Source organism: Dermacentor albipictus, chromosome 10 (assembly GCF_038994185.2).
Source record: "Dermacentor albipictus isolate Rhodes 1998 colony chromosome 10, USDA_Dalb.pri_finalv2, whole genome shotgun sequence".
Classification (NCBI taxonomy): Eukaryota; Metazoa; Arthropoda; class Arachnida; order Ixodida; family Ixodidae; genus Dermacentor; species Dermacentor albipictus.
Genome location: NC_091830.1, coordinates 43229543 through 43256776, shown reverse-complemented (window position 1 = coordinate 43256776; position 27234 = coordinate 43229543). Strand labels below are relative to the sequence as shown.

General features: G+C 46.7%; 1 protein-coding gene across 1 annotated transcript in view; it reads right to left on the bottom strand.

Moving 5' to 3' along the window:
* Positions 1-269: 269 nt before the first annotated feature.
* Positions 270-27234, bottom strand: part of LOC135914860 (endothelin-converting enzyme homolog) — a 30299-nt gene continuing 3334 nt past the window's right edge. The window contains exons 3-4 of the mRNA XM_065447777.2: positions 9063-9752; positions 270-1429 (exon numbers count right to left, since the gene is read on the bottom strand). Of these exons, the coding sequence (XP_065303849.2) occupies positions 389-1429; positions 9063-9752 (1731 nt within the window). The 3' untranslated portion in view covers positions 270-388. The remainder of the gene's footprint in view (positions 1430-9062; positions 9753-27234) is intronic.

Here is a 27234-nt window from a genome sequence, read left to right as displayed (position 1 = left end):
GCGGGCGCCCCCCGGCGCAACAAATTCTGGTCTGTGCATGACTCGGGGAAAGTTCCAGGGTAATTGCTGGTGCCTGCGTGCGCTTCAGAAAGTCTTCCACGATTCTTGTCGCGCATACACAAGGTGTGGTGACACTTGACTAGGAATAAAAACTGCAGTAACGTTTAAGAAACTTCCTATAGAGAAAGGCGCGTTTTGCGCTTGAGCAATACCTTTGAACGTTTCTTAGTCAGTGAAATGCGGTAATAAAAATGACTAACAAGTGCACATGTCGATATTTTAATTTGGCTTCATACCAGAAAAGCACGACGATCAAAAAGTATGCGGCATTTGCACTTGTTCTATAGACGAAAATTTTCAAATATAAGAAGAATAAGAATGCGTAAAGTCACCAATAGTCCGTCATATTTCCCGTTACCACCACATCGCTGTTGTCAGGCGGTTGGTCCCCTTCTATTGAGCGGAACGCGCACCGTTGTCTAGGATTAAGCGCCGCTTCACTGGGACAGTTGAACGCGGCCGCAAACCGCTTTTCGTTCGCAGCAGGCAGGTTGCACCGCAGCGCCAGGGGCGGGTACTTTTTGTCCTCGTCCCAAGCGTACGCCCTCTCCCCGCAGAACTCGAAGCAGCCGGCGATGAAGAACGACTGCTCCTGTGTGTATCCCAGAAGGCCCTTCCCCGCCGGCAGGGAGGCGAACGCGAGCCGGGCCTTCTCTGTTCCCGCTGTGTCGGCGAATGCTTCCGAGAGCGAGTTTTCGCTGTATGCTGTGTCCGCGGTGTAATCCTTCAGCTGCCGCTTCAGGCAGCGTCGCCGGGAGGCGAAGTTCAACAACGACGGTAACGACCACCACTCGAAGGGGTCGCTGATGATTGCAGTCAAGCTCCCGAGTTTAGGGTCCAAGGCGTGCGTCGGTTCATGTCTCAAGACTTTTCCGATGGCACCGTAATTCACTGCCACTGGCACCGTCTCAGAAACCACTGGAGACGCTATAAACGCTGGCTGAACGACCATGGTGCGGTAGAGCGATTGGTAGAAGGCGTTCAAATCGAATGGATCGTACTCAACGTCATCGCGGTGAATCGTCACCGTGGGGTCGACCTTAAGAAGGCGCTTCTGGTGTTCGAGGCGCCGAAGCTTAGTTTTGATTAGCCAACTAATAAACGGCTGCGACTCGTCCGGTTCCAGGTAATCGTAGAAAGCCTCGAGTGCTTCGTTAGTCTGTAGGTGTTCCGGCAAGGCCACGACGCTTAGCATACTGTCAACATGCTCGACGGCGCCTTTGGCTGTTGATGGGTCCATCCACGATAGCTTGGCGAAGTTCTCGCGGGTGGCCAAGCTCACCGCGTTCCACGTGCTTTTCGTGACATTCATATTTGGCTGCAGCTCCAGGCTGTCCACGAACCACCGAACCAAGGCGAATTGGGCAACCTGCATTTGAGTAACTATTTAGGCTGAACTGATCAAGTCAAACGTTTAAAGCGGTAATTCAGTATCCATGGCGAGGACTACCTTACATACTTAAATTGGAAGGAACAGCGCCAACGAAGACGATCACAAGTGGGGAGAACGACACAGGACGAGCGCCAATTTCTCCCCACTTGGTATCGTCTTAGTCGGCACTGTTCCTTCCTAATTCAAGTATGCACCATCTAGCCCAAATGAATGTTGTCCTGAACTACCTTACATACACCGACGATATTGAACAGAGTGATTTAGAAACAAGGGTAAATGCGTGGAGAAAAGAAAGCGACTAAAAGCGGAGGGCGATCATATGTTCTGAATTCACAGCCTCAAATACACGCTCCGACTGCGTAACCTGATCGATTACGAGATCTCAGTTGTGTATCTTTGAATGCGAATCACTTTTCTCCCACACAAAAGGCACTTTGATTAACGTAATTGTGGGTGTTTTCAATAGGGAGAATGCTTGACCGATACTGGAACTTTATCTCTTAGTTCCTGAAGAGCGGCCCGATCATTCCAAAATTAGCACAAGAAAGTTATCTTCCTCCTTACTACACTTCAATTTGGTGACAAAAGCAGGCCCACATCTCGCGTGTGAAATCCAACAACCTATCAGAGACATTTGGCCTGCGCACCACGTAGAAGTTTCTCGCATACTTCCCTGGTAACAGCTAGTGGTTTGACGCACTTAGCTAGAGTGCACCGCTTCGCCATCGGCAACTCACAAGTTTTTTTTTTCGGACGCACACACATTACTGTTCCCGCACGCAAGCACGTTGGCCTATTTGGCAACGCTTGGACGAACCCCCTGCGAAAATGTATAGTTGGCTACCTGCGATATTGCTCATCTTGCCTTGATCCCCTCCATCCGTGGGGTATGTATAACTTAATGCCAAGCTTTCTTCGCCTACTCTGCCAAAATTCACGTTGCTGCCTGGCTCCCTGGCAGCAGTTAGGTATCCAGGAAACCTGGCCTAACAGCTTTACTATTAGCTCATTCGCCACCTCCGTGGATGTAGTTGTGCAGTCGGCGTCACCCTTGTGTAGAGCGCGGGAACGGCGGCCTGAGAGGCACTTAAGAACCAGCCAGCGACGTTGAATGGTAGTTGCGGGGTCCAAACGTGCCCAGCAGCTAGCGTTATACGTCGCTGGCTGAATTGGGAGCTCCCGGAGGCAGCCGTTTATCCGTTCTACACAAGGGTGACGTCGACTCTACATGTACGCGCGAAGTCAATATGAAACTACCAGTTAAGTGGCTTATACAAGCATTTCATAATTACCAAATATGCAGGTAATATTTATGTTATTGTTATGGTACTTTCTCCCACTCAACCTTAACATATAATATCGGCTTACAGGCATCGCTCAAGCACGCCGAAGGGTTGATGAAAATGGTGAAGTATGCTTGAGGACTTCTCTTATTTTGTTTGCTTCACATAATCAGTATTTGCCATACCATTGTTGACCACATCTCAAAAATTGTCATGTCTCACCACGTACCATTCCTACAACAAACATTAAGCGTAACATGTAGACCTTGTGTGCTGAACACGCATGACCAGCTGTCACGAAAATGAGCTAGCTTACCACATAAAATTTGGAGGACGTTTATGCATTCAGAAAACCCTGGCTGCTTCTCAGGCTCCCCGGCGACTGCAGCTTGTCTTCCTGGAAACGCTGGCCGCGAACGCTATGCGCGAAGGTAAGCTATCTGAGCGCGCCGCTCCTACAAAGGCACACCTCAAATGGTAGGTGGAAAAGGGGTACATGTTTCAGTTTCCGCGTAGTAGACTTTTTTTTCATATCTTCAAATTCCAATCCGACGCTATCATGTCCGGCGGTTGTGTGTAAAGTCGTATTTTACGAATCTTCTGACGCATTTTACTTTGAGAAATGCAACTAGTTGAGAAACGCTTGTGAGCCATGCGGGCGGTCTACGCGGATTAGATTGTGTGATTCGGGATGATTATTCTTCTACGCACAACGTTACCGCCACCAAGGCTGACGGCAGATTTTCAGCGACAACGGGACCTGCAATGCTCTTGTATTAAAAAGTTCATTGATAATGCCGGCTGAAACTCCTCGTGAAAGGATAGTAATCTGGTAGTCTATTGTGCAATTATGCCTGAAAAATGCTTTACTTTCGTTCCATTGATTTAGCCGTTCGCTGTGTGCCATATGAGGCGCACCCAATTATTTCTTGAAGAAGATGAAAGTAAACAAAATTGCACGCCCCGCAACTGGTTGCCAAGCATTTAGTTGAACAGTTTATGAAACATCGCTTCCCGCATATTCCAAAATTCTTGTGCGATCCAGTCGAGCTCCTTTGTTCAATCTTACTTGTCTTCCCTTCACGCTATCATACCTGGCTGCGATTGTACTGCACCAGCTAGGCTTTGGCGCTCCTCTTGGCGCACGAGATCTCGCGTTAAACATTTGCGAACGTATAGCGGAACAATGGAAAAGCGGCTTTTCGTGTCAAACCAATGCAAACTAGCAAACCTTTCTAGGAAGGCTTAGCATAGCCGAGAACAAAGATAATGTTATCTCGAATCATACGTAAAAGTAGCCACAGAGCTCTAGATATGGCTTGTATTCTTGTATTACAGAGTGTCTTCTATAAGCAGAAACTTTTTTACACCGAAACTGTTGAGGGGTATTTTCCCTAGTATCGCCTCCACGTATAGGAAAAAATCCCGAAGATGGTTCAATGCCAGGCCGACCTGCAGCGGAGGTGACGCGGGCGTTAAAGCACTACCAAAACTTCGGCCGATCTCGCAGATAGTGAAATACCAGGCCGACCCGCAGTCGAGACGAGGTTCGATATTAAAAGGCCCACATAAACAGCTTCGCATGTCATCCTTCGTCGCAGAGTGGAGGAGCATGGCGTTTTAGCGCGATAGCGTTAAGGAGCTCGTGTCGCAGGAAAACCGGTGTCGTCGGCGTCGGTGGTGTTGGCCGTGAACGAAAGAATCCCGGAAGGCAATTCATAAATAAAAAACAACTTGCAAGATGGACTGGGTGGGAATCGAACCAGGGTCTCTGGAGAGTGAGATGTCATAGCCATGAGTTTTTTTTTATTTATTGCCTGTTTTGTACTTCTATATCAAACAACAATGACATTTGGGAAACCAAGATAAATTAGCGAGTTTTCAGCACCTAGTGTCAGCCTTACAGGGCTGACTACTTTAGGATTCTTTGAGCGCGGTCAAAGGTTCCACCCTTGACAGCCACGCAGTTACACAATCTTATGCTTTCTGAATTTCCACAAATCTCGACATGCATTCTCGGAAAGCATTCGTGCAGGTGGAGCATCCGGATCGCAGTGATACCCCGCCATGCGGGCGCGCCAGAGATAGTGAAGGCCAACTAGCATAATAAGGTCAAACGGCAGTCCATCATCGTTTTCTATAGATGAATATGTAATACCCTGTGGATCTAAAGGAAAGTCTTTTTTGATAGTCCTCTGAAGTACATCCCGAAAGAAGACACCCGCCCAACAGTCTAGAAATACATGATCTAACGTTTTTGGTTTCTTACAGATAAAGCAATGCGAGCCCCAGGGTAAAAAAAAACACGATCTTCTAAAAAGGTTTTGACAGTCAACGTGCCCGTGTGAAGCATAAAAAAGAATGACTTGGTGTCTGGCGCTACTTGCACTCTTTTCACCCGCTTAAGCACGTCTTGCCCCTGGCCTTCACTGTATATGTCCCTGTACATTGGCACACGGAGAACGACATCGCATACAACTTCGTACAATGTTTTACGTTTCACTGAAAAAAGGTACTCAAGGGAAAAACTAACGGACAAGAACCGTACACTTAAAACAACTTAAGAAATCTACAAACAGGAACGTTGATATTCTCTGTACAGACTGCATAGCCAGGTAACGCGCTCCTTAGCCTCACTTGGTACACCGTGCGCAAGACAGGATTGCTTAAGTCTCGGAAAAATAAAACCGGTTTACGACCTATCGTATAAAAGGGTGCGTCATTCCCAAACCTCCGCCTTTAACTCGCCTGAACAAATTCGTTCGAGTGCAACACTCCCAATTCGAAGCCCACAGAAATACTGCGAAGACTCGGTGAAACTTCTGTATATTTACCCTTGAACAATGCAATACCTGCATTACATACGACATTATTGCGACAAAAAATAGATTGCAAACTGTAGCTCTTGCAAACATTGACAGATGTCCACCTTTCCACTTGTTCGCTTTTATCTGTGTTTCTCATATTTGATTTTGTCAACACTCATCATTATTTTTGTAATATTCCAGCGGGACGTATAGGTATTTAAGGGTGTCGAGCGCCACTTGACGCTGGTGAAAGTGACCGTGGTGGAAGGCCATTCCCTATGCCAAAAGCCAAGGCACTTTGCCAATTTACCGTGCTTCCAGTTACCTCGTCGAGGAGGAGGAGGAGGAAAAACTTTATTTGCTCTAATTTGGTAGAAATTAGTGGTGGCAGATGTGGTCGGCCATCTTCACGGTCTTCTTCCCCATCTGCGCAGGGTTGACGCCCCTATTCCAGGGCACCACTGAGGGTGGCTACTCAGCGAGCGTGCCTTACTAGTCCATGCTGGACTTTCGGGTCGCTGCTGGAGAGCACCCTCTCCCACTGCTCCACACTCGGGTCTTTTATTTGAAGGAATTGTTGATTCTGAACGCATTCCCATGTAATGTGATATAAGGTGGGCTTGGCGCCGCACCAGGGGCAAATGTCTCTATACTGGGTGGGAAACATCTTGCTTAGTGTGTTTAGGTTTGGATATGTTCCTGTTTGCAGCCTCCTCCAAGAGGTTGCTTCATGCTGATTTAGGCTGTTGTGGGGTGGAAGGTATTTGATTCGGACCCCCTTATAGTAATTCAAAATGTCTGAGTAGCTTGAGTTGACTGGTATGGGTTCCTCAGGGTCGGTGCTTGTGGCCGCTCGGTTTGTGTGCTCTCGAGCTGCCTTGTCCGCCCTTAGGTTCCCTTCTATTCCAGCGTGTCCCGGTACCCAGAAAATTTTATGCCTGACTTTGTTGTTAGCCGTGCAGGAGCGGAGGACGTGAAGCGCTCTGCGTCCTATTCTGCCGTTCATGTAATTCCTACACGTAGTTTGCGAGTCGGTGAGTATTGTTAAAGACCTTCCGGATCGGTAGCCCTCCACTGCCGCTAGAGCTACGGCTATTTCCTCAGCTTCCGTTACCGAGCAGTACTTCATTGACGCGCTGCTGATCTCTTTGTAGTCCTGGCTTATTACTATCGCAGCTGTCTTTACTATGTTTGTGCCTCTTTGCTTGGCGTATACAGCAGCATCTGTGTATACTGTTGTGTTTTTCGTGACCAGGTACTTCTCGACGTATTTCGCCCTTGCGTCCCTTCGCGCCGTGTGGAGGTTTGGGTCCATGTTTTTGGGTAGGGGGCTAACAGTGTATGTTTTCCGATATTCATCAGGAATCCCCTCCGTTCTTTGGGTTTCTTTGATTGATTCCGCAAAGCCTAGCCTTATCATCAGTTCCCTTCCCGTTTTGGTCAGCTGGAGTCTCATGAGCTGTGCGATACTTTGGGCTTCTTTTAGTTCTTCGAAGGTGTTGCTTAAACCAAGTGCCATTAGTTTCTCTGTCGATGTATTGTTCGGCTGGTGAAGTGCTGTTTTGTACGCTTTGCGTAAAATCGTGTCCGCTTCTTGAATTTCCTGTTTGGTGCAGTTGAAGTACGGGAGTGAGTATGCGACCCTGCTGACCACCAGGTTGCCAACCAGCTTAAGTGCGTCTCCTTCTTTCATCCCATATCTCTTTTGTGACACCCGCGAGAACATGCATGCTATTTGAGTTGTTCACTGCTTGAGTGTTTTCAGCGTGTGGGTGCAGCGCTGGTGGGATTGCACCCACATTCCAAGGATCCTGATTTGTTGGCTTTCCGGTATCGGCTGTCCCTTTAGCCATATGTTAAGGCTTTCTTTGCTTTTCTTGCCCCGTGTAATTCTCAGAAGCTCGGATTTCTCCGTGTAGCACTCAAGGCCTCTTTCCCCGACGTATTCTTCCACCCAAGTGGCGGCTTCTTGTCGAAAGCCTTCACTACTACGATAGCTGCAGTTACGCTCTCTTTATCTGTACAATAAACTGCGACGTCATCCACATACGCCAGAATTTTAACTTCCGATACGTATATGCTGAAGCCATGAATACTGCAGCTTTCAATGATCGCTGGGCACATTGGTTCGATATATATATATATATATATATATATATATATATATATATATATATATATATATATATATATATATATATATATATATATATATATATATATATATATATATATATATATATATATATATGCACTGAAATGAAGGGGACTCAGGGGGCAGCCCTGGCGTACAGAACGCTTTAGGTTATTGGGGGCCCCCACTGATTTGTTCAAAATTGATCGCGTAGTGCAGTTCTGGTACGCCAAAGCTACCCCATCTCTAATGATGGATCCGACATTATTGGGGTCTAGGATGTCAAGCAAAATACCATGAGGTACACAATTAAATGCTTTCTCAAGATCGAGCTGTAGAATTGGTACCCCTGCTTGCATAATGTCCCAACACTCCATCACGCACCACATCTGATGTATATTAGTCACAATCGAACGCCCCATAATTCCACATCTTTGGTGAGGACCAACCAATTCCTTAAATATTTTCTGTAGGCGCCTTGCTAGCACTTTCATCAGAATTTTATAATCACAATTAGTTAATCATATAGGCCTGTATGAGAAAACCAATTTTAACATCTCTGTCTCTTCTGTATTTGGTACTAATACAGTATGTGCTTCCCAAAACACCGGGGCAGGACATCTAGTTCGTACGTCTCATCAAAAAGAAGTGTAAGCAGATGAGACAATTGTTTAAACGTCTTGTAAAACGAAGCGCTCAGGCCATCAGGCACTGGCGACTTGCCGTGATTCAGGTTATCTATAGCTTTTTCTACTTCCGTTTTTGATATGGGTGATTACAACTCTGTTCTGGTGTCATCCTGCAATCGTGGCATTCTCTCAAGAAATTCTTCTTTAAATCTTTCTGCATACACAGGTGTAGAAGCAAAAAGCGCTTTGTAATGTCGAGCAAAAGCACGTCCTATGCTGTCATTATCTGTCATTACTGTCCCGTTATCTTCAATACCATCTATATGGTTCCACCGGGCGCGACATTTTCGAGTCCAAGCTTAAGCGTCCTCAAATTTTTTGTTATCGTCTCATCTCCTGAAACTCAGTTGCGCAGTCTAGACCGCTTACTTTCAAATCTGCCCGTGAATACTCGTGTTCGGGAGTGGCGGAATTTCGCTCTAGATGAAATAATGGTCACACCGCAAGCGTTAGTAATTTTGAGCTTCTCCTACAAGGCATTTTCAGTTGGTGCGTTGGTAACGTTGTATAGCGTAGTAATCTTTTTCACTACTTTGTTAATATCGATAAGTTTTATTGCGGAAGCATTGCAAGAGAGGTCACTCGTTCCGCGGCCGGAATATAAAGCCTTTTCTTTTTGTCCTATCTAGCCAGACATAAATGTTAGCCGCCGCCTCAAGACAAGTTTTCGTGATAGCTTGCCCTAGTAACACATACCTGGTGCGTGGATTTCAGGCATTCTAAGCCGGAGTCCATCTGGGCATGAAGGTCGTTGGCCGCCAGGCACTCCACCAGCAAAGGCGACACCGCGGAACGCAGACCAATGAGAATCTGCCAGCCAGCGTACAGCACAATATCCGCATACCGGGACCGCTTGCCATTGTCCAGGATCATTTTGAGAAGCAAGCCACTGCCGACGGACGTTAGGACCTGTTCCGTCTTGCCGACAGCCCGATCATGGGGCAGGTGGTCGTTGATGACTTTCAACCAGGCAGCTATCATGCCGGGCCCGCCGGCCTCGCTGGCCAGATCTTTGATGGTGGAGTAGATGTTCCACTTCTGTAGCCTTGAAAACACGGCGCCTAAGGACGTGCTCAGGTCTCGGTGAACGGCGAGTATTCGCTCAGCGAACGCAATGGCCGAATTACGTTTCACCAACGGTGCCACCGCGGGGATGCATTCGGCTATGTCCTCCTGGACCTTCGGGCCTTGGAATATCTCACTGACAGAAAATCCGAGGCCGTAACGTTTGTAGGTCTTCATGTACGGCACGAGGTATAGCTGAGCGGGAGTAGCCAAGTTGTATTCCAACGACATGCCCAGCAGGTACTCCATAAGGTCAAATTTTATGGGAAGCGTCAGGGAAGGCCATACGAAGTTGAACTTTTTGAAGATCTCGAACACCACCTGCGGGCAGCATATAAACGAATCAGTGTCCTCCTCGTGTCTCTCTTTCCGGGGTTTATAAAGCTCAGCCAGTATCAACGGCCTGCTTTTAGATGTGTTGGTAGTAAATGCTCTTGATATTGAACAAGCCTAGAGAATATACAGTTGTTAAAATAAATAATCAAAATAGTGCGTGTCTACTTAAGAGTACGCATTTGGGCTGGTTGGTTCATGAGCGCTGTTGTCTGTGTCCGTTGACTCGTCCCGTCGTTTAGGGGTGTTTTTTATTGCTCTTCTCTGCTTGATTAGGATGCGGTGGTCCTTATTGCTGACGTATTCAGTGTTACTACATCAGCGGTTCCCAAAGGTACAATTTCAGTGTCCAGTGCCCCTGTCTGATTAGTCAATTTCTCCTTTTCTATGCATGCTTTGTTCTTCTTCAAAATGGGTTGAAATTACATAAACAGGATGAAAAGGCAGTTTTTTTAATATGGAGAAAGAGTGCGATCATGAGAAAATGAATTTAGAAATTTATGCTTTCAATTGGCCAACAGGCACTTCAATAAATATATGATTCATTTATTTGCTGGCGTCTCCTCTTAGCAAACATTATAACTTGTGAACATTGTTTTAAATGCCCTACTTGTTAATAAAAAAGTGTAAACTGTCTCTAAACCTAGCACTGTTTGCTGAATTTTTGGTTGCCGGAGCAGTAAATAGCAATGATGATATGAGTTATTCGCATTCCATTGGAAACGGGGCAGTGACAAAAAGTCCCCCAGCCTACTTGAGGTAATCTGGTATGCTGTACGTGGTTGGAGCTCTCGTAGCGACGTGTTGTGAACCACAGTTGAACAAAAGAGCACAGAATTCTAAAAGCGCTGGGGGCTATGTGGTTTTCAGTGCCTGCAGAAGAGCATGCGCAACGACATGGGAGGTGGTGCAGCGTTTCGTACTTCACCAGAGAGTTTTAATTTAGAGGACGCAAGCGGCTTGCGTACGCAAGACCTAGGGGCGACGGTACTGCGCCTGGGCGGACCGCTACGTCTACTTGCATCTCTGGGTTGTTTGGCCGGCCGAAAACATCGCTGCCCCTAAGTGGTCACGTTGCCCACGTGACTCTCGTGGTGTAGGAGAACTTACGAGTAGCTAGCGGGTAGATCCTCTAATAAATCTTTCGCCAAGTGTCGACAGACGTCGTTTTTTATGTATTAGAGAGGTTTAGCGTGTCTGGTATTCGGATAAACGCAGTTGGGGTGTCGGGGCGGAGTCATGAACTGGAGCATCCTGCATGGTGCATCTACCTGGCGGCGCAAAGCTAAAGCTGACAAAAGCAGCCACGGCCGGTCTCGAGGGGTGCGCGCTTGCTCCCCCAGAGACCGGCCGTGAAGCAGCTAATATTCCTGTAACCAAGTCTATTCTACTTCGCTGCTGGTGTAAATTTTCGGCACTGGCAAAAATTTATACCCGCAGCAAAGTAAAACACACTTGGTTACTGTAATATTAGCTGTTTTTGTCTGTTTGAGCTTTGCGCCACCAGGTGGCAGCACCATGCAGGCCGCTCTAGATCACGGCTCCGCCCCAACGCTCCAGCCTGCGTTTACCCGATTACCGAACACTGTAAACCTCTCTATTAATTGCTTTTATTAAGAATAGTTTTATGTGCTTTACTTCATATGCTTGATTTCATGTTTTAAAAAATGATAACGCAGCAAAGATCAGACGTTGATGGCGCTGCGAGCGCATGCGACCTCACTGCGGCTTGCGTTTGGGGCCGCTAACCTATAACGTGTTTCTGCTTGCGTACGCAGACGCAAACGCACCCAAACGCTAGGCGCCCCAACGCTTTGCGTACCCTGCACTAAAGCTCTCTACTATCTTCCGAAAGCGATGGGGACTAAATCTCGCAACCTAATGTTCAGCCGCGTAACGCCACAACGGCTCTGAGATTGCGGCCGTTCCGTCCGTGATAGCTGAATGCCTAGGGCGGCTGCTATGCCATAATATATTCGTTAATGTTGTGATGCGTGCCAGACTACTCACTAAAAAGTTACAGTGACGTGTTACTTCGTGAACGCGGATGACGCGCCAGGGTATGGGTGCTGAGGGCAAACGACGCCATCGGCGGCCTACAATGTTCAGGTGGCGCAACGATCGGCTCAGCCATCAGCGCCACCGTGTCAGCTGCGCGAAACACCGAGGCGGCCACTGCTACGGAGGGATGCTTTTGCGCCGCTGGCTTGAAACCTGTCGGACGTTCTAAATTGCGGTTTCACGGCAATCGAAAACATCGAGGCCCATCTTGGACCACCAGCGCTTGAGAAAGGACGTCAGATTTATGACTACAACCATGTATATCGTGTCGAAGAAGTAAGCGTCACGGACATCAGCACGAGGTGCTTGAATTAAATTGTGGCGTTTTAGGTGCCAAAACCACGGTGTGATTAAGAGGCACCCGGTGGTGGGGGACTACGGAATAATTTGGACCACCTGGGGTTCTTAAACGTGGACCTAAATCTAATTACACAGGTGTTTTGATATTTCGACCCCATCGAAGTTCTTCCGCTGTGGCCGGGATTTAATACCGCGACCTCGTGCTTAGCAGCCCAACACCATAGCCACTAAGCAACCACCATCGGTAGCGAAATATTTGTCAAACCATATCAAGCGTGCTTACGACGTCGAACTCAAAGTTATTCAACAAATAATTATTTTATGTCGCTTAAGTGAGAAAATAAAGCCGTGGACGTCTCTGAACTGTCAATTGTCGTTTCAATACTTGGAGCGTTCCTTGCACCTCACAATTGTAGAGGTTTTGGCGAATTGTCCGGTAAGTGCTTTTTTCTCCGTTGACAAAGTGCCTCGGGCATATTCTGGTATTTTCGTTCGGGCTCGAATGTGGGAGGGCATTACCGCTGAAGCATCATAGAGAGCAATCAACTGAAACTAAACGTGAAGACTAAACAGTTAAAACTGAATAAACATTCGCTAGCGTGTGCGAGAGAAATATTAATTTTCTAATACTCGACGTGTGCTGCAGTGTACACCAACCTTAGTTCTGTTGTTCTAAGCGCGAGAAAATATCGGCACGAATGAGCTTGCTTCCAGAATTCGCATCTGGATTCGCACAGGAAGAAACACAGCGCGTACAAAGCTCCAGCATGGAGCGCTTGCGAAGCTGGATTTGACACGTAACATCCACTGCGAGTTTGTTTTGGAGTAAGACGAGCTAAACAAGTATACGTAAACTAATTTACAAGAGCGCGAATACGTTAACGTGTTTTTATGCAGTTGACGCTATATTGTGTGTTTTTATGGATGCCACTGCTGGTTGTTTTTTATTTTTTCTTGTTTTTGCATTTACGTCTTAGCTCGTTTAACAGAAACTCGCAAGACCGACACGAACCGCGATGACCCACTTCAGCCGCCCACTTCCCCCGGTTTTGAAGGGAAGCGGTACAATTCGATACCGACATCCCCTTCGCGGATGTGACCACCTTTAACGCAGAAGTATCTGCGCTTTTCTTTTTGTTCACACTTCTCACAAAGGAGCTGCCAAGAGGCCGCGATGAATCCATTGGAAATTTGGAAAAGCTGGCTTTCAGGCGGGCCTGAGCACACCACGGACAATGGCGAAATGATGGTAAGGGCCTACCCGCGGGTGCTCACCGCCGCTACTAGGTGGCGCGACATGTACAGGCAAACTTCATGGCAGGGTGCCCATTGGCCCTAGGCGCGCGTAGACGCCTACACTGTCCACATCGGAGTCGTATTCAACACAGGGCTCGCGTGGCCGGGCCATAAGCAGCAGCCGCTGGAGTAGTAGGCCCCATTGTAAACATTCGCTTACTATCTAAAGCATCATGGTGTCAGCCCGCAGAGGGAAACATCAACACTTCACACTCGAAGATCGTGGACACTCGCTGCAAATTCTGTCGTGAGGAACCACGGCAGCGGCAGCGCGCTAAATCACCTTCCTGCTGTCTATCGCTTCAACGCACACTGGGCAGTGAGAACGTAGTGCACCCAATGTTACAAGGAGGAGGAGGAAAACACATTGTTCTGCTCCTGTACAAGGTGTTGCCACCTACCTGGCTAGTCCCATGTTGCGACCGGGAGGTCAAGCCTCCTAGCCCTATCACGGGCCTACTGGATAGCCAGGACTTGAGAGATATGATCTGGAGATCTGATCATTCCTAAAAACCGATTCCGGGAAATGCCAGGGCCGAGCGACCCACACTCCCAGAGCAGATGTTCAAGCGTGTATATCTCCTTTTGACATGCTTCGCATATAATATTCATGTCTGCAATGTCATAAGACTCCTTTATTTGTGCAGGTAAATAATAAGAATGTGTTTGTGATTGCCTAAGTGTAACTGCTTGTGCTCCGTTTAGCCTATAGTGAGGGTGTGGAATCCTCCTTTCGATGTAGTAATGTTTTGTAATTTCATTGCATATAATGAGCGTCTCTCTTTGTAGGCTCTCCAATCCAGCAGAATCAAAACCACATGTAAAAGCGGCCCGGTGTGTAAGGTCGCGGGCGACGCTGTTGGCCGATTCATTTGGATTGACAGGAATGTCATCAAGTGAATCAAGGTGCGTCGGGAACCAATAAATGTAACGTGTAACATTTGTTTGCCTTTGGTTAATTATTCTCGCAGCCTGTGGGGCAATTTTTCCCCTATTGAAAGCTCTAATAGCTGTTTTCGAGTCACTATATATTTCTGTGAATCTATCGTCTGTTAGTGCCAATGCAATGGCAATTTGTTCAGCCACTTCAGGTTTTCTAGTGTAGATCGTGGCGCAGTTGGTGCATTTGCCCTGATGATCCACTACCGCCGCCGCGCACTTAGTTTGATCCCTGTAGGCAGCCGAATCAACAAAGCAGGCTCCTCTGCCCCCTTTATCCACCTTCTTGATTAACGCCCTGGCTCGTGCAACTCTCCTGTTGATGTTATGTTTTCGGTGCATATTCCTGGGTGGCGGTGCGTCAATTATGTTGTCTGCGAATTCTTGATGAACTTTAGTGTACTTTGCCGGATCCCTAATGTGGTTGACCATGGTCTTGTCCAGGATTGATCTTCCTGTGCTGGTTGTAGATAGTCTCGCTATCTGTGATGTTTCTTGAGCGTCCGCGATCTCCATGGTCGTGTTGTGTATTCCTAACTTGAGTAATTTTGCAGTGCTGGTTGGAATTGGGAGCCCCAATGCGCTTTTAAACACCTTCTTATTCGCTGCGTCAAGCTTATTGAGTTGAACCTGCGTCCAGTTGTACATGGCAGCGGCGTATATGATATCACGGAGTACGAAAGAGAGATTAACCTGATGAGGTTATCTTATTGCATACCCTTGTGTCTTCCTGCCAGGCGTCTGATCATCCTGCACGCGTTATCTATTTTAAGGGTGATTTCCTTGACTTCCGTATGGTTTCCCGTTTGCATCGCCGAAAAAGCGTACTACCCTGATCACGTTGACTCTGGGTATATTGATGCCATTTTCTGTATGTAGGTGTATATTGCTTTCCGATAGAGGTTTCCAGTCTTTAGACCTGCCCCCCTTTTCATGTCTAAAAAGGAACAACTCTGATTTATGTGGGGAGAACCTGAGTCCAGTGGGTCTCAGGAATTCTTCCACCATCTTGATCGCTTCAGTCAGTGCGTCCTTTATCTGCCCTTCACTGCCACCAGCACACCATACAGTGAGATCATCAGCATATATGGTATGGTGAATGCCCTAATGTTGCCCAGCTTTCTGGACAGACCAATCATGCACAGGTTGAAGGAACGAGGAGATCACCGATCCTTGTGTGGTTGTTCGATCTCCGAGCTGAACCACTTCCGAGTTTGTTTCGCCGACCTTTATCTTCGCAGCGCGTGCTTCGAGAAAGGATTTGATGTATATAAACGTCCTCAACCCGAGTCCAATGTCTTCCATCGTTTTGAGGATGTACATATGCTTGATGCTGTAGAATGGTTTCTCAAAGTCTAATCCGAGTATGGCCTTAGTTTTTCTAGAATATCCGTCGAGTCATCATCATCAGCCTGGTTACGCCCACTGCAGGGCAAAGGCATTTCCCATACTTCTTCAACTACTCCGCTCATGTACTAATTGTGGCCATGTCATCCCTGCAAACTTCTTAATCTAATCCGCCCACCTAACTTTCTGCCGCCCCCAGCTACGCTTTCCTTCCCTTGGAATCCAGTCCATAACCCTTAATGGCCATCGGTTGCCTTCTCTCCTCATTACATGTCCTGCCCATGCCCATTTCTTTTTCTTGATTTCAGCTAAGATGTCATTACCTCGCGTTTCTTCACTCGCCCATTCTACTCTTTTCATATCTCTTAACGTTACGCCCATCATGCTTCTTTCCATAGCTCGTTGAGTCGTCTTCAATTTAAGTAGAACCCTACTCGTAAGCCTCCAGGTTTCTGCCCCGTAGGGGAGTACTGGTAAGACACAGCTACTATACAATTTTCTCTGGAGGGATAATGGCAACCTGCTGTACATGATCTGCGAATGCCTGCCAACCGCACCTAAGCCCTATCTTATTCTTCTGATTTTTTCAATCTCATGTAACGGATACGCGGTCACTACCTGCCCTAAGTAGATGTATTCTCTTACCACTTCCAATGCCTCGCGACCTATCGTAAACTGCTGTTCTCTTCCAAGACTGTTAAACATTACTTTAGTTTTCTGCAGATTAATTTTAGACACACTCTTCCGCTTTCTCTCCAGGTCAGTGAGCATGCATTGCAATTGGTCCCCTGAGTTACCAAGCAAACCAATATCATCAGCGAATTGCAAGTTACTAAGGTATTCTCCATTAACTCTTATCCGCAATTCTTCCCATTCCAGGTGTCTGAATACCTCCTGTAAACACGCGGTGAATACCATTGGAGAGATCGTATCTCCCTGCTTGACGTCTTTCTTTATTGGGATTTTGTTGCTTTGTTTATGCAGGACTATGGTGGCTGTGGAGCCGCTATAGATATCTTTCAGCATTTTTACATAACGTCGAAGATGTCGTGTTTAATTTTCTTCATGGCATCCTGCGTGGACAGTGCGGACCTAAAGCTCAGCATGTTGTGAGTGTATATATTATTGTCCTCTATGTGGTCTTTTAGCCTAATAAAGGGAAGCTGAAGGGTTTACCAGAAAAAATGAGTGAAGAGCTGTACGTCATGGTTTTGAACCCTCCGAATTCGAATGTCGCATCGAAATTGAGCTAAAGGAAGCGCAAACAGATTTTATTACGACGGAAAGTGCAACAGCAGACTCGGAGCAGCATGCCCGCCTCGTTTGCCCCTGTGATTGGTATGGCACCTCGTGGCATCAACAATGGCATTCGTCCGGACCGACTGCAGCCGCTACACATGAAGCACGGTGCAAGGTGGTTTGGCGCTGTTGTTTTGCTGACAGGGTAATGGTAAATTTTGAGAGCTTGCGTTTCTCTAAGAGTTCGGCGTTGCTCCCCACATGTACGAGCTGATTGCGAGGAGCCGGCTATTCGAAGAAGCAAAAGATACTGGTAGCAAGCAGTGGTTTCGACGGGAACGAAAGCGAAGTGTTAGCATTTCCTTGCGTAAGAAATGTTCTTTGGTCAGTTTGCTTCTTGCAATGCTGCATTTTGCAATCCAGCGAATTCGTGTCCGGGCAAACAGCCTTACTGTTATGTTCCTACGTGCTTCCTCGTGGAACGTAAGCGGGGATGCGATCGTTGACACTTGTGCGCTACCCCAAAGCGGCTGGCAATCTACACAGACGGTTTACATGAGGGAAAAGTTTTCCGTCTCTCGCAGCTCGTGTAGTGACCCTCATCAGCGCGCCATCCTCACGCTACTCCTAACCGGAGCCGTAAAGGCGGTGAATTCCGTCGGCTATACGTGAGACGGCCGGTTTTTTTCTGTGCGCTAGAAGGGGAGCGCAGCATCCTGGCGTGCGCTGGCTTTCAAACACATGGAAATTTTACAATGCACTGGGTTATGGTAGTTGCATGTAGGCTCTTTCACAACACACGTGTAAATAGAAAATTAACGGCGATTTTGCGACCAAACCTGCGTCAAGGGTGGGAGATAAACATGCACACCTTCCATTCAGCGTGCTAACACGAGGGAGCTAGCAGTAAATGAAAATCCAGGTATGGACGAGTTCGTGTATCCATAAGATCTTCCAAGACCAGTTATGCCTCGACCATCTCGCGCTGCGTTTAGAAAGCCTGCTAGCAGCAAGTCGTACTCTCACTGAGTCACGCATTATCGATAAACTCTGAAAGTAATCGTCGTAACGGAAGTAGTTAGAGCACAGTACGGTTGTTCTTGAGTGCTTGAAATTCTTTCGATTCACAGCATGCTCCTAGTTAGCTGCAAGCTTCCTGTCTTGTGGGAAGCAATGGAACATCATCGCGGCCTTTGGTTTTCGTGAAACTGTAGGCTGCACAGAACGCCCGCACCACTTCAACTGAACCTGCGCAAGTCAACTACCACTCTACATACACAAAAACAAAGGAATGCAGTGTCGAGCGAAGCAGATTATGACAGCACGCAAGCAGAAACAAGCGCAGTCAGGCACGGTCGCGGAGACTGCGAAGGAAGGGAACATCAGTACTGACATCACTACGCCGCGGTTTCTGGTCTCCACTCGCATCGTCAGCGTTAGCAGCAGCGTCGCTCCTAAGTGAAAAATCCTCCCCCCTCAAAAAAAATTTTACCTGCATGGTTTAAAAGGTTTCCGCCTCCGTATATGAGCGTCTTATTGAATTCGACAGACTCTTCAGTTCCCCTTTAAGGATTGCGTTTTCAGCTACCTTCCCCACGCGTGATGTGATAATGGTATTAAGTTGTCCAAGCTTGGAAGTTTACCCGGTTTCGGTATCAGCATAACTTGTGAACTTTTGCATTCTTCTGGGACTTCCCACGGGTCCTTGATCTTGGCGGCGGGTCGTTATTGTCCTTGTTGACGTTGGTTGCCAGTGCTCTTTCGTTTCTCCGTTTTCTGACGGCGTATGGAGTTGTATAGCGCTTCTTACACATTTTGTCCGCCATTGGGTGTGGGCCACCAAGCACCTAACACCTGGGTTAATGGTGTTTATAGCATTAATGTTCGCCAGTCGGATTCACTGCACCACAGCCTGGGCATATTCTCTCTTGCGGAAATGGGCATACGTCAGCTCTCTTACCGAGCCGACCACAACAGTAGCATACGTCGACTTTTTTCGTGTATGGTGAGCACCTTACGACAGTGGCGTAGCCAGAAATTTTGTTCGGGGGGGGCTACGCCACTGGCCCAATATATATATATATATATATATATATATATATATATATATATATATATATATATATATATATATATATATATATATATATATATATATATATATATATATAGCTGCACGTTGCAGCTCAGCCTCCTTAAGAGGAAGCTTTAGCTCGGGTGCTCCTATTTAAGTACATGTAGAAGGGGAATTCGTTTTTCCCTGCAACCACTTCACCAAATTTGAGGAGGTTTGTGGCATTTAAAATAAAAAGTTTAATTCTAGTGACTACTGGCTTCGACTTTTTCATTTAGGAGGTCAATTATTAAAAATTGGCCAAAATTGAAAATTTTCAGGAAACGAGACTATCAAGTTTAAAACTCCGTGACTCAACAATGAAAAATTATATCACAATTCTGTGAATTGCATCGAATAGTACATCTACAGCGGACAAAATAGATATGTTACACATGAATCTTTAAAAAAATTTAGTATTGTGGAAACACGGCTTTTGCAGAACCCTTGTACACAACGTAACCAATTAACGTAAGATACAAATTGACACAGCAAACTTGTCCGCTTTGACTGTTATAATAGATGCCGTTTACAGAACCACAATGTCTGTTCTTCATGCATAGCTATTAGTTTGTAAACGCCGTGCTTCTATTTTTTCAAACTTTCGAATTTTCCAAAATATTTTAAACAAAATTTAGGCCCTAAATCGAAGTTCTGTTTCCAACAGACACTAGGATTTAACTTCCTCTCTCAAATGCAACCAATTTCAATAAAAGCGATTAGCAGGATTATCTCAGAAAAGCATTTCCGCGTTTTACAAGTATATGAATAGACTGCGTCGGATTGGGCCCGAGCTAAAGCTTCCTCTTAAACAATTTGCCAAGGGATCAAATACATGAATAATAACTGCATTGTCATTGCCAAAGATGCTGCAAACGAATTCTTGAAAGCTACGCTCTGTAAATACAAGTAAAATATGTATGTTTTTTCATCAAATATTATACTCGTATGTGCCCAAAATTGTGCCCAACATAACTGACGCTAATGCTTCTATGTTTTTTGTCTATTTATTAAGTAAAGAAAATATCACACGAACTTTAGAACTATATCAGTTCGAAACCAGGAAAGCAGTGCATGCCGCTGATATAAAAAATTAAAAGGCAATGAACTGAACAAGTTGAGGACAAATATCTTAATGAAACTTTGTCATCCAAGAACCGTGCTTACATTCTTGTATATATGCAATGGCCAGTGAAAAATCTCAATGACGCTGTCGTTTGTTCCAATGTATTCGCAGGAGTAGCTGTCCCTTGTCGTGTATCGTGAGTAATTACACCGAAGTTATAGTCGCGACAGAGAGCACGTATAAAAAGCAGGAGTTCTGCAAGATATGTGAGGTGTCTTCCCAGGCTTGGGTATACTTCATATGTATACTTCATATAGGCTTGGGTATGCTTCATACCCAAGCCTGGGAAGACACCTCACATCGACAACATGCGACCGATATCCCTCACGTCCTGCGTGGGGAAGGTCATGGAACGTATGGTACTTAAGAGGTTGCAGCGACATCTTGATGCCACCGATCAGATGCCAGAGACAATGTATGGCTTTAGGCAACACCTGGGCACCCAGGATGTTCTCGTACAACTCAACGAACTGGTAATTAAGCGAGCAACGAAGCAGGCGCCGCGAGCGATACTAGCGCTAGACCTCACAGGGGCCTTTGATAACGTCACACATGAAAGTGTCCTCCGCAACCTGCGCAACACGGGTTGTGGAGTGAACACTTACAACTACATCCGAGACTTTCTTCGTAACCGAACGGCAAGGATCAGAATAGGAGAGGAGACATCCCAACCGATCTACCTGGGGGATCGAGGAACGCCGCAAGGTTCGGTCCTTTCCCCCCTCTTATTTAACATGGCTCTCCTGCCGTTGCCCAACCTTCTCGAATCAATAGATGGTCTGGGCCACGCATTATATGCCGACGACATCACCCTCTGGACTGCGAGGGCAGGGTCGGATGGCTGGATAGAAAACACACTCCAAAAAGCGGCTGACACGATCAACAGCTATGTGAAGACATGTGGCCTTTGCTGTTCGCCTCAAAAATCGGAGCTGACCATTGTCAGACCACGTGCATCAAGTACACAAGCAGAAAATATAGAAATCACTTTGGAAGGGAACCGGATCCTCCCGGTACCACAACTCAGGATCCTGGGCCTCCTGATCCAGGCAGACGGCAAGGCAACAGCCATGATTAGAAAAATGAAGCTCACGTCAGACCAAATCTTGAACATGATCAGACGAGTGGCCAACAGGCGGAGGGGTCTGAAGGAATCGGACACCTTGCGCCTCGTTGAGGCCTTTGTTATATCACGAATCGTCTACGCGGCGCCGTACCTGCAGCTCCTCAAGAAGGACGTCTTACTACTTGACGCAATATTCAGGAAAGCCACGAAGCAGGCCCTGGGTATTCCCATAAATTCATCCACGACAAAATTACTTCAAATGGGAGTCCACAACACAGTAGCCGAGCTCGTAGAAGCCCACCTATCCAATCAAAGGGTACGCCTTAGCCAGACCAAGGCGGGCAGAAGCGTCCTCCGCAAGCTAGGATGGCAAGAATCGCACTACACCCGCCACGACCAATTACCCGAAAAGTTGAGTGAGAAGTTGGAATGCAAACCACTACCACGCAACATGAACCCCACAAGGCATGCCGGACGACGCGACGCCCGCGCAAGAGCCATCTCCAGGACCCTGGAGGAAGACGACACTGTTTTATATACAGACGCCTCTCTATCGAAACGCTCCAAGAGGGCAACAGTCGTGGTCACCGGGCTGGAAAAGCTGGTCACCTGCGCATCAATCTACACTCCGTCTTCGGAGGAAGCAGAAGAAGCAGCGATAGCTCTCGCACTCCTGCAACCAAACGTCACCAAGATTGTCACGGACTCACAAGCTGCATACAAGAACTACAGATCTGGCTGGGTGTCCCTTGGGGCACTAAAAATTCTTGGTAAAGCTACGCCTCCTAAACAAGCAATCGAATTAGTTTGGGTCCCGGCTCACTCCTTAGTTGAGGGCAATGAATATGCTCATCAACAGGCCCGAGCGCTAAACTCCCGGGCCAACGAGGAGGAGGCAAGGGGATGGCAACCCATCACAAATTACAGAGATATAGTCAAATATTACAGGGACGGCAGGAAGACATTCCCGCACCCCCACCACTCCTTGACCAGAGCCGAACAAACAATATACAGGCAAATCCAGGCAGGATCCTTTCCCCACCCCTGCCTCCAGAACAAAATGTACCCAGAGAGATATAAGAACACATGTCCTCACTGCAATGCATTAGGCACCCTTCGGCACGTCATAGGAGAGTGCAATTTTTCCATAGACCACCCCCCACCTATACCCATAACTAACCCCCCTGCTATCCCCACTCTTTCCGAGCGATGGGAGATCATGCTGTCCAGCCCCGCCCTGGAAGACCAGCTCCGACTGATCCACAGGGGCCAGGCGGCCCTGGAAGCATATGGAGCCCGCGAAGAGGGAGCCACCCCATCAGACGCTTAACGCGTTTCAGTTCATAATGGAGCAGTAAAGTTGTTTCTCTCTTTCTCTCTCTCTGCAAGATATATGAGGGCAAGTTAAATGAATGAGCCAACAACGGGGTACTTTATTTAAAAGCAGTCTTCATGAGAATTTAGACATTTGTGCTATTGACTAACGAGTTGCGTGATTCCCGTCTTATAAAACTCCTTGGGTTGCTGCTTCAGAAAGTCTATCTGGTTCCCTTGAGCTGTTTTTTCGGTTGCCCCAAAATTTAGAAGTCGCAAGGTGACAGGTCTGAGCTCTATGGCGGATGTTGCAGCGTTTCCCACTTGAACTTTGCCAGTTTTGTATTAACCACATAAGCGACGTGGGGACAGGCATTGTCGTGGAACAAGATGACCCCATTCGTCAATTTTCCACGTTGTTCGTTCTTGATTGCGACACGCGGCCGTTCTGGCGTTTCACAATATCGGAAACAATTGATAGCTTCTCAAGATTTAGCAAATTCTATCAGTAATGGACCCTGTCGATCGAAAAAAAAGTAAACAACACCTTTCCAGCGGAAATGATGGCCTTTACGTTCTTTGGGTGTGGTAAATTCGAATGTTTCCACTGTAAGCTTTGCCGTCGTGTTTCAGGCCCGTAGTAGTGGCACCAAGGTTCGTCCCCAATCACAGTTGCAAACAAGAAGTCGTCATGCTCATTGTGATACCCGATCAGATGAGCCAAGGCAGCGCGAAACTTCTCCGTCTTCTCGCGATGGATAAAAATCTTGGGGATCCATTGCGCACCAAAGAGCCGATAACCGAGAAGCTCATGAATTACGGCGTGAACCGAACCGTGACTGATGTTCAGACGGTCTGCCAGTTCATCGATGCTTATCCTCCGTTCTTGTTTCAGCAGCTCATGAACCTTTGAAATTGTGTGGGGGGTGATTGCACGATGGTTTTGGCCCAGTCTTGGAACGTCTTTGCAACGTCCTTTGAACCGTTTGCTCCAACGCTTCACAGGGGTCAATGAAATGCAGTGTTCAACGTACACGGCAGTCATATGGTGATTAATTTCTGTTTTGGAAACACCTTCAGCTGTCAGAAACTTCGCGACACCGAGTTGTTCAACTTTTGAAGTGTCCATTATATGACGCAACCATATTCAGCCCAGTGTATGAGAGCCTTAAAGAACATTTATCTTCACACCTGCGTGTCACTTTTGTAAATGAGACATGCCGTTCTCCTACGCGCATGCCTCGCAGATAATGAACGGAACCATTATTGCGCGGTTAGGGTAGGCTCACTTTCATTTGACTCGCCCTCGTACATTAGAAATGCAAAGATACAATGGGATATGCAAATGCGAAAATACGGCTTGATAAAGGACAAAAAAGTGTCACTGGAAACAAAGTTCACTGCATGTATACACAAAACCTCGCAACAAGATATTTAAGTATACGTATAAGTCTCCAATGAGTCTATGTATGTAGCTGTATAAATTAACTGTATATAATGCGTCTAATAACTGTATAACTGTAATAACTGTATAATGCGTATATAATACTGTAATGTCAGTAAGTAAGGAACTGTATATAATGCGTCAAACAAGCCAAATAAACATGTTGCACAATCATAGATTCAGTGAATCCTAGATTCCGCCCCCATTCCATCCACTCCCCCCGATGTATTGAGCGCGACGGAAGGCGGCGCGCTTGCTTCCCGCTTTTCTCCTTTGCGCACACAAGACTGAGCCACCATCGTCGGCTCACCCATTCCACCTCCCCTCCTACGCTTTCACTCGCACATACAGCATGCAGTGCGTGGTCACGATGTTATCACCCTTGGACTTTATACGAAACATGAGGGCGATGACAGGAATGCACCTGGAGTGTCCATATAATTGCTTTCGCAATAATATAATAAACGTATCCGGCAACTGAAGCGTCCCGTCGCCCATTACTTTCCGCAAAAGAAGTATCAAAATCGAACTTTCACCATGCGACAATTCGCTGCGCCCCAAGAATGTATTTTTTTTCTAGGAGGCGGAGGCACCGAAATGAAAAAAAAAAAAACGCATAGGAAAGTATGTCGGCCAGAATCTAATGCCTACTTCGAGCACCTAATGGGGCTACGGAAGGAATACCGAAGAAAACATGAGACGCTTGGTCCACTGAGAACCAAACGCATACTGCTCAGTATCCTACAGCGGCGAAAGAAGACTTTCCGGAAAGGTTCCGCTCAAGGAATGCGGTGCAATCCTTCGAATCCCCACAGTGATGGCGGCGAGCGACCATTGTTTTTTTTTTTTCTCGTCTGCTAGCCAGACAGCGTCCAAAACTCTGTCCGGTGAAAATCCACTCGGCCAGAGCAAACCGAACGCGCACCGAAGCGTACCGCACGGTGGTTGGGGCCATACGAGAAAAACGTATGCGCTCTGGTTGGCTCTGGCAGCTCGCGGGTATAGGGTAGCGAGAAAAAAAAATGAAGAGGCTCAATGTGTCCTCGCGAATAAAAGTCAAAGTAGAAAAAATAAATAAGAACGTAGTTACTTTGGCTGGCTTTAGTGTCTTGACATGGATGTTCTGGCGTAGGTTTTAAAAAAATGTTGATATTTTTTATGTGACATGACGGCACAAATGAACCACCTCAACGCTTCGTCTCATTGGACCTCGCTGCCTGCTTGGTCAACTCGTCTGCTAGTGTGTTGATTTGGCTTGTCTCGTTGTATGTTCCGATGTAAGACTTTAGAAAAGTCAATAGACCTTTGGCGTCAAATGTTTATAACATCATTAAATCCACAAAGTTCCGCAATTGAAAATCTAAAGCACAACTTTGGAAATATCAATGCACCTTTCACATCAAGAGCTTATGAGATTTATACCCATAAAGTTTCGCAATTGAAATCCATGCGCTCCATAGATTCCGTGGCCTCAGTGAGATGCCGCGGCGAGCCCGCTCACCATCAAAGCGCCCTTGAAACTTTGTGCTCGGATGGGACTGCTTGGCGTTATGTGACTCCCAGTGTATGGGCGTTGCCACGAAATCCAGCCCGAGTTTGCAATCTTCGCGGTTAAATGTCTTTTCGAGCGTCAAAAAGACATTCTAGACGAAATCCAGAGTGATTTCCGGCGCCGGGGGTCGCTTTGGTCGGCGGTGCATGGACAGCACGAAAAAATTTCGGGGGGGGGCTGAAGCCCCATAAGCCCCCCCCCTGGCTACGCCCCTGCCTTACGAGGACCGGGCCGTATCTGATGAAATTCGGAACCTGGCGACCATCAAAGACGATGATCACCATACCAGTATTCTTGATTCTTTTAACGGCGACAGCGAAAGGGTTTCTTGGATCGACTATGTTCATCTCCAGTTCCGCCGGACCATCTGCTAAGTCAACGTTCCTTATCACCCCTTTGCACGTGTTGCGAGGAGCAGCCTCATATGCACTGATCTCGAAGCTGCATCTATCCAGGTTAATTGACATTATTCTCACATATTTCTCAGCATTCTGTCGTTCCGGCTTACTCGCCAAAATTATGTTTTGGTTGACGTTCGGGCATATGATGTCTGATGCAATGTGGTCCGAGCTCAGACCAGCTGCTTCAACGATGATTTTACCTATCTTGGTGGGCCAATCTTGCTAGGAGCTGTCGGCCCAAGTAGACTGTGCCCCCAAAACAGATCGCTTTCCGAGAACATTCTTCCTCGGAAATCAATAGACGCTATATTATTGAAGAAGGGTCCAATTCCGTATTACAGGTATGACACACCTGCGACAGCAGGAATCTCCTGCTGGTTGCATGTTTCTGTCATACGAATTTCTCTTCTTGCACTATTCTATTGATAGAACGTGAAATATAGACAACGAATAACAGTTTCAGCACACACGGCACATTTTATATTCCTTTTTTCAAATTTTGAAACATTGCGGAAAGACATGTGACATTTCCTTCTCGATTCTTTTTTTTTTTTTGATTAGCTGCTGTGTGCAATGACCTTCATCTGCACATTACTGTCATCACCCGCCCATCGCCGTGTTCCAGTGCTGTTACTAACCACTTGCGTATCTGAGGCCTGTTAGTACCGCATTGTTCATTCGTTGTAAATCCCCCTAGTTATGTCCTCTTCCTCCACCCTTTTGTTTAAGGTACTAAAATGGAACGAGAATCAGGCACTCTACACGAGTTCACCATCCTGCTTTTCACGTTATACCACTGCGTGCCATAAGCTTAATGTAAGTGACGAGGAACAAAGGAATGCTTGAAATTTCGAATAGGCATCGTTTTAACTTCTGTCGAATGAATGCACCTAATTCCTTCGTGAATAATCAATTGATCATCAATACGTCATTAACGCCAGTCAAATAATTGAATAAAAATAATGAAATTTCCTGCGAGTTCCCACAACTTCCCGCTAAAAGAACGAATACGAAAACGAGCGCGCAGTCAGCTAATTGACTCAAATCCGCATATTAATTCAAACACAGCGCAGTATAAAAGCCACTGCTTTACAAATCCAAGAGGGGACGGGTATAGATCCTCGCTGTGGCGACTTTATTTCGATGAGGGCGAAATGCAATAACTGTCGCGTACTATGCATCGCGTCCAGGGCAGAGAATCACAGGTGATCGACATTGATCAGGAGTCCTGCACTATGGCGTGCCTCCCAATAATTTTGCGGATTCAACAAT